General features: G+C 46.1%; 1 protein-coding gene across 6 annotated transcripts; it reads left to right on the forward strand.

The window, feature by feature from the left end:
• The first annotated feature begins 689 nt into the window (after nucleotides 1–689).
• On the forward strand, nucleotides 690–7,773 carry EIF1B (eukaryotic translation initiation factor 1B). Of its 6 annotated transcripts, none has more exons than XR_004693476.2 (5): nucleotides 690–4,314; nucleotides 4,929–5,092; nucleotides 5,374–5,436; nucleotides 5,996–6,097; nucleotides 7,524–7,773. XR_004693476.2 is itself a non-coding variant. In XM_035129923.2 (4 exons), exons 1-4 carry the CDS (start codon nucleotides 962–964, stop codon nucleotides 7,611–7,613), a joined length of 387 nt encoding a protein of 128 aa, XP_034985814.1. In that variant the 5' UTR covers nucleotides 691–961; the 3' UTR covers nucleotides 7,614–7,773. The 6 variants fall into 6 exon arrangements, 2 of the variants coding, with proteins under 2 accessions (XP_034985814.1, XP_034985815.1); XR_009558369.1 differs by having other exon boundaries at nucleotides 690–992; nucleotides 4,146–4,314; nucleotides 4,929–5,436; XR_009558368.1 differs by having other exon boundaries at nucleotides 4,929–5,436.
• Nucleotides 7,774–8,000: the final 227 nt, after the last annotated feature.

The raw sequence follows: 8,000 nt of genomic DNA on the forward strand, positions 1-8,000 counted from the left end.
ATAAATGTTGTTGAGAAACATATTCTGCCATGGACTTTTGACTTTTCCTGAATATTTAACATTATGTATTTTGTGTTTCCAGCTTGTGAACGGGCCCCTGAGACCTACGGATGGAGGGGAGGATGATGGTGGTGGTGGTGGTGGTGGTGATGATGATAATAATAATAATAATAATAAATTAATAATTGATGATAATAATAATTAATCAAAAATTTGTCAATTTATAAATGAAAATATAATTTATAATATTATATATATAATATATATAATATATAATTTATAATATATATGATATATGATATATAAAATATAAAATTTATGATATATAACATCCATTCATAGCTGCCAAGTTTTCCCTTTTCTCGCGAGGAAGCCTATTCAGCATAAGGGAAAATCCCTGTAAAAAAGGGATAACTTGGCAGCTATGCATCCATTTATCATCATCATCCGCAACACGCGTTAGCACACGTCCTGACGTGACATTCGACGGCAAGCACACAAAAAAGCCGGTTGAGAGGAGGCGGAGAGCGCCAGAACAAAAACAAAACCCTTTCCCGCCATGCCCACCGGGAGTTGTAGTCCCCCCTGTGAGCTCCCTCGACCTCTCCTCTGGCGGAGGGGACTCCGTTTCCCGGCATTCCGCACGGGGAGGGGGGGACGAATCCCACTGCAATCACGTGCCCCGCACTTGGGCGAAGGAGAGGCTCCGGGGCCATTTTGTGAGCGAACGTCGCCGTTAGATCAGCTGCTGCTGCTGTTGCTGCTTCTCTGTCCCTCCGCGTCCGCTCTGCCTGCCTCCCTCTGCCTGCCCGGGCCTCGCCGGCTGCTTGCCTCCCTCCCTCCCTCTCTTGTCTCTCTCTTTCTCGGCCCCCGCTTCCTCTCGCTGCTGAACCTGAGGGAGCCCCGGGCGAACGCAGCCGCGGTCTTTTCCCCCCCGAGCAGCGCCCAGCCACAGAATCGCATGTCCACTATCCAGAACCTCCAATCCTTCGGTAAGAAGCGGCGGCCCCCGCGCAGCTAGCGCAGGATCGGACGGGGATTGGCGCAAAGGGCCGGCAGCGAAGACGCCCCACCTCCGCCCCGTGCTCCCCCGGTCTTTGGTGGAGGGAAATTGGGCTCGGGGATGCCCATCCCAGGTGTCTGTTATCCTGGCAGCAAACGGGGTGCGCATAAGGGGGGGTCCCCTCTTGCCTCCGTCCCCCCTGCCCTTCCTCTTCCCCCCGGCAAAGCCTATGCATCCCTTTGCGCAGCATCCAGGAGGTTGAAATAAACGGGTGCATGGATGGAGCGTGCAATATTTTTGGGGGGGGGGTCCCAGCAGAGACACCTCTTTCCCTACGCTGCGCCCAGTCCATTAATTTTGTTAAGCTGCAAGGGTTTGCTGCGGAAGATGCCCCGGTTGGCACGGGGCTTTGCATTTTCCTGCCCCTGGTCTTACAAAGGGAAGGTGAGCTGTGCCAGCCTTTGCCCCTCTGTGCTTGCCCCCACACCCTTCACCCTCTCTCCTTTCACGCAGAGTTGATTCCTTGCTATGGGGCCGGGACACATCTGCTTGACCCCTGCTATCTAAAAACGTTGGGTGCTCAATGGCTTAAAAGTGCCTTCCTGGAGGCCGTGTGTTTTGTGAATGGGAGGGCCAGAGTTCTTCCCACCAAATGTCAAAGAGAAAAACAACTACCAGACTTTTAGAAGACATCTGAAGACAGCCCTGTTTAGGGAAGCTTTTAATGTTTGATGGACTAGTGTATTTTAATATTTTGTTGGAAGTCGCCCTGGGGAAACCCAGCCAGATGGGCGGGGTATAAATAAATAAATAAATAAATAAATATATTATTATTAATAATAATTATGGTATCACTTTAACAGGCTTCTGCTGTGTTCTGCTAGTTGGCGATTGCTTTGCTAACTGGGACTTGAGGGTGTAGCTTGTGGGTTTCCCCAAACTTGGGTTGCCAGCTGTTTTTGGACTACAGTTGCCATCATCCCCGAACACCGAAGCTGCTAGCTAGGGATAATGGGAGTTGTAATCCAGAAACAGTTGGAGACTCAGATTTTGGAAACACTGGTCTAGGTTAAAACACTTTATTAACCTCGGTCCACATTGTATAGTCCTCTGTTAAGACTTTGTTTGCTGATGTAAACTCTAGTAAACTCCTGCTCCCGTTACCAATATCTTTGTGACAAATCATTGAGTAAGGTATCAATGCAACACCCTCTATATAGCTGGCTAGCCTAATGCACAGGACCTTGTCCACTGACTCAACCGATCCAGCTATTTCCATTTGGTGGCTGACAAACGTCTGTTATTACTGCATTGACCAAATTTGGTTTGTAGCCTACTGTAGACTCTTCCACATTTGTATTGCCAGTTGTTGATATAAAGCTGTGCTAACAGCGTATTTAAGAACTGGGATAAAATGCAACCTCCTGGCCAGCAAGGGTAAGGTTAGTGGAGTAGTAGCAAGTCTTGCATCCTCAGCCCTTTCACTTGCCCTGCCAGGATTGAAGCTGGGGCCCAGGGGACCCTTGTTGGTAATGGGAAGAGGCCTAAACTGGGTCTGTTGCTGTCACACAATGGCAGAAGGGCCAACTCTGGATCCGGTGGATTTTGTACCAGCAAGCTCTTCTCTCTTTCTTTTTCTTTTAGGGAGGTTGTGTTCTGCTAGCTATCAACAGCAGGAATGTAACACCAGTGGTAGCTTCCACCGACTTAACTTTTCCTCCCCAACAGAAGGACTGGGTGGAGGGACCCCTTTGCCTCAAGAAATCCCCTCCCCCCCCTCCCAGCATTGCGGTTCAGGAATTTGGCTTGCTCTGCCCATTTGACATCTTGCTAGCTGTCTGGGCAGCTCAGATCACCAGCCCTGCAGTTCATTCCTGCACAGTTCTCAGAGCTATAATGACAGAAACTTTCCCTCTCCTTTCATTTGCTAACTTAAAACTTGTATTTTTGGGGGGGGCGGGGGCAGGGGGAGAGCTGCCTTGTCGCATGTTCTTTCTTGAGGGGATCAATGTTCTTGAGGGATCTATTTGACATTATTCTCCTGAGGAGCATTCAGTGAAGTGATTCCCTCCCCTCCTGTCTATGCTTAGGGGGTGGGGAACCTGTGCCCCCCCAGATGATGATGGATTACAGTGCTCATCATCCCAGGTCAGGCTGGAAAAGCTAATGAGAGTTGGGAGTCCAGCAACATCTCTCTCTCTCTCTCTTTCTCCCCCCCCCCAGCCTAGGCAAAGCTTTTGTACCTCAGACTCCCCATTTTCTCCTACCAGTCTTGAGGTCAATTTCTCCTCTATCCAGGGAATTTATTTTGTGGTATTCTTCTTTCTATGCAAAGAGCCCTCATTTTATCGTTGTCCTAGCCATCAGTTCTAAAATTGCACTCCTTGATTTGCATTTAACACAGATACATCCACCTTGCCGGGAATAAACTTCCTGATCTGTTGCAAACAGCTTTTTTGAGGACCTTTTCATTTGTAGGGGTTTATGCCTGAATTGGATAGGACTTTAGAATGTGTCAATTGCTAAGGGAGGGAAAGGTGGAAAATTGATCATGGTTTTTCAGTCTGACTCCGCTTTGACTCTGCTCTTTCAGTTGGGGAGTGCAGATTTTGTGGGCTTGGTCTCTGCAGCTAAGGGTAGGACAGGAGCAGTAGAAGATCCTTCAGCTAAAATTCTGCCGTATTCTCCCATAATCCACTTTCTGCTTCACAGAACACAGCACCATTTTAAGGAGTTCGCAGAGGTAGTCAACCTTTGTCTAAGCTCTGACTGCAGGGAGGGAGGTTATATGACTCGCTGCTCCTCATTCAGAATAAAAACATGAAAAACAATAAGATTCTTTAACCCTCCTTCAGCCGGAACTGTGGCACAGGCTTGTAGCCTCTCAGAGCTAGACTTGGTCATACTGTATTGGAGTCTGTGAACACGTTTTTGCAACTTTTGCAGTGACGCAGAAGTAGCCTGATGGGAGTTGGAGCCAATGACGCTCATAGGGCCAGAGTTTCCTCATTCATGCAATACGATTTGAATGCTAGGGCCATGTAGAATTCTCTGCCTTCCCTCATTGTACAGCTTGTACCCGGTGTTTATATTGGACTTGCCCTTGCCTCCCCTTGTTAACTTGCCAAAGCATTACCTCTAGGTTCATTGTGCAGCTGCAGGGGGGCTCCTATGTGTCAATGGGTAAGCCCAACAGGCCTCTCCAGTGCCTGGTGTGAACCGACAGTGTACCTTGGAAGTGGCCCCAGAATCTCCCCTCTACAATGCACAGGAGTTGCATGGCAGACTGCTGTGGAAGGAGTTCTTTGAAGGTAGATTGACCTTTTCCTCATCCGGGTAGCTGGTTGGCCTAAAAGCAGGGGACTGATCTTCCTCAGATTGAGCATCAAACAAGGCATAGGTGGAAAAGAGCTTCCATTTTAGTAGCAGGCAAGCAGTGGAGCATTGTATGGAGGAGTTGGTGGGTTTGGGGGGCACTAGTGGACAAAGGCTAAAATAAAAACATTGTCACTACCAGGGTGCCTAATGGAATATCAAACTACTTATGGTTGCTGGTATGTTTTTCTCCCCACAGTTAGTAGTCTGTCCTGAACACATTTGTGTTAGAGTATTCCTGGTTAGTGTTTGAGCAAGTTCTCAAGGTGAGATGGAGACTGGGTTAGTCTGTAGCAGAGAATGAGAAACAGGGCCCAGGTATGGGCCTTAGAGAGCAGACAACACCCACAGATATGCAGAAATTACCATATGTGACAATATATCACTATCATGTTTGTATTGACATGGTAAAGAATAGCTGCTGCCTGGATTAGGTAGTTTAGAATACTAAGAAGTATGTTTTATCTGCTAGTTGGAAAAGACATTCAAAATATGCAGGAACTTGAAGGTTTGCACCAGACTAACTCATGTGGACTTTTCACCCCTCCAGACCCCTTTGCTGATGCAACTAAGGGTGACGACTTACTCCCGGCAGGGACTGAAGACTACATTCATATAAGGATCCAGCAACGAAACGGCAGAAAGACACTAACTACTGTTCAAGGAATTGCAGATGACTATGACAAAAAGAAGCTTGTGAAAGCCTTCAAAAAGGTAGAGCTGTTCTTCTCCTAGGTCCTGAAGTTTTTGATCTTGAAAGAGAAATGCATGTAGATCAAAAATTTCCAGTGGGAAAGTGAAAGATCAAACGCTGTGACAGGCGTGTTAAATGTTTTGGTTGAGACAGCTTTCCAGTATAAGACCATTTCAGATGTTGAATGCACTGACAGGAGCAGCCAGTCTTAACTGAAAAAAAATATGTTTGAGCAGTGTGCTGGTCAATTTAGTTGCAATAACCAGCTTTCATGCTCTTTTCTACAATTGTCACTGTCTAGGAATGGATCCAGACCCTTTAAAATGACTTTAAAGCCACATAAGGAGATATATTGCTGCAAAAGGTAACCAGAAAGTTGTTCCTGGAACAAATAGCTCAGTACCGTGTTGCCTGTTTTTGACAATGCCAATTGTGTTGCGGAGGAGGAATTGATGTTTTTACATCGAGTTCCATTTTGAATATTCAGTTCTATATTTCTAGAACAGTAGTTAAAAAAAAAAGTGGGGAGACAAGCCTGGAGCAAAGAGGAAAAAACCCTGGGAGGTGATATGAGAAGATATCTGAGGTTGGGTGTGGAGTGGACCAAATTATAGTGTTCTCATCTAGTTTGTGGTGGTCAGGTTGTAGTGGGAAATGTGAAGTTGGGCCAGGGCATTGATTTGACTCCTGCAGTTGATTTAGGCATTGCTGAGCTCTGCAGTTCTAAGCTCCAAGCACCTAGGAACTTCTGCCAAAAACCCATCACTAGAAATGCATATATCTCAATTACTAGCAAAACCTTTGGAGCATGTCTTCTGAAGGAAAAAAAAACCCCAAAATAATGGATTTTGGTTCTCTTCTGAAAGTGATCTAAACATAATTTGCTACTGGGTTTTTTAAAAGCATTAAACCTTACTTTGCAGAAATTTGCCTGTAATGGTACTGTGATTGAGCACCCGGAATACGGGGAGGTGATCCAGCTGCAAGGGGACCAGAGGAAGAACATTTGCCAGTTCCTCCTAGAGGTCAGTCAGCTCAGGCTGCTTGCTCAAATGTTAAAATGCACTCGGAAGCCTATTTAAGCAAGACGCTTTTGACTCTGAATGTAACATAACATGGCAGGGTTGAGTGAGTCACTACCCCTAGCTGTGAGCCATATTGCTGCCTGGGCTAAAAGGGTTGAGCTGAGTCATACTGGCGGCAAGCGGGGAAGGAGTGCAACAGGCCTGACTTCAGCAGTCAGAGATATATATTTGAGCAGCTGGATTTTATCACAAGAAATTAACTAATTACATAAGGCACTGTTTGGTGCTTCTCCGAATGTAACCTAAAAGAATGGCTGCTGTAGATCCTCTTGTATACCATAGGGGGGAACTGGTCCAGGGGCAGATGTGTTCTTCCAGGCTTCTCTCTTCAGCCCTCGGGACTCTCCCAAGGCCAAACTCACTGCCTGGGTCCACGCCCCGTACTTGCAGTTGCTCTACTCCAGTGATGGGCAACCTTTTGAGCTTGGTGTGTCAAAATACACCAAAAAACTGAGCATAACTCGTGTGGTGTGTCACTTCGAACCCCCCCCCTCATTTCACGATATTTATAGTTTAAATAACAAAAATGTATAATTGTAATATATAACTGTATTTAATAAACCAAAAACTAATTATTTAACCAAACGAAAAACCCCTTATTTATCACAAAGTGCCCAGAGTTGTTGAGCTTTTTGGGGGGAGCTGCTGATCAAAGGTTTGGAGGTTTTTTTGGGGGGGGTGCAAAAGTTGCTTTGCTTTGGGGGGGGATGCCCCAAAGCTGCTGCGCTTTTTTGGGGGAAAGAGAACAGAAATAAATGACAAATAATACTAACACGCAGCACCGACATAGTCTGCCAAAGCGCCAAAAAACCCAGCACAGAACAGGTTAAAAACCAATCTGGCTACCAGCAACAACAACAACAAAAAGGGATCCAGGTTTTAACAGCGGAGACAAGCTGTAGCGTGAGGAGCCGGAGAACAAATGGGGGGGAAGCAACAACAGCGCAAATGGGCCGATGGGGCTCGTGCCAGCAGTGAGGGCTCTGCGTGTCACGTCTGACACGCGTGTCATAGGTTCACCATCACTGCTCTACTCCCTCCTTGAGTGCTTTAGCCTGCCTGAAACGAGTCCTTAAACAGTAATAATTCTTCATTGGGTAGAATGTGTGTCTGATTCCCCCCCCCACCCATGGCTCTCATGTAGCCAACTATACAGAGGTAAGATTCACCTCCATCGCTTCACTCATTTTTGCCTCTGGCTTGCAACCCATAGACAGTTGCACACCAGGAAGATGGCACACCTCAGACCCCAAAGAGCCTCCCCCCCCCATGGTACATTGGTACAGTTTCATCTGTATGTTAACTCTTTTCTATCTGCCTTGAGATTGACAAGTGTGTTAACTTCATTTTTGTGTTGGACTTTCAGGTTCTAACTGCTGCGGGCTTACTGCCATCTCCTTCTCTTCTGCAGGTTGGCATTGTCAAGGAGGAGCAGCTGAAAGTTCACGGCTTCTAAAATGTGTGTGTTTACATGAAGAACTTCTGCAGGTTTTGTTCTTACCCAAGCTGGCTACTCTGTGAAAAATGATTCTTTGCAGTCGATGGACTTCCCATTCAAAACCTTATTTGCTTTTGCATGACTACAGAAAACATATGGAGTGTAGGCTAGAAACACATAAGAAAACTGCAGTAAGATGGTAACGTGAGATCCTTGAGAATTTTAACACATTTCCAATGGAAATGTTCTACTGCTGATAGTTCAGTGTTTTACTTTTCACCTGATTTAAATGTTGTATTAAAACCATGTGTGTTGCAGCTTAAATAAAAACGTCTCTTATCTTAAAACTCCTGAGTGCTTAGGATGCATTAAACAAGAGCCTTCAGTGAATCATAAGCATGTTAG

Source organism: Zootoca vivipara, chromosome 12 (assembly GCF_963506605.1).
Source record: "Zootoca vivipara chromosome 12, rZooViv1.1, whole genome shotgun sequence".
NCBI lineage: Eukaryota > Metazoa > Chordata > Lepidosauria > Squamata > Lacertidae > Zootoca > Zootoca vivipara.

Excerpts from the sequence above, each read along its gene's own strand:
- EIF1B (XM_035129923.2), top strand. The coding sequence starts at position 962 with ATGTCCACTATCCAGAACCTCCAATCCTTCG. Across the intron at positions 993-4,928 it reads CCAGAACCTCCAATCCTTCG|ACCCCTTTGCTGATGCAACT; the intron begins GTAAGAAGCGGC and ends TCACCCCTCCAG. Across the intron at positions 6,098-7,523 it reads TTTGCCAGTTCCTCCTAGAG|GTTCTAACTGCTGCGGGCTT; the intron begins GTCAGTCAGCTC and ends TTGGACTTTCAG.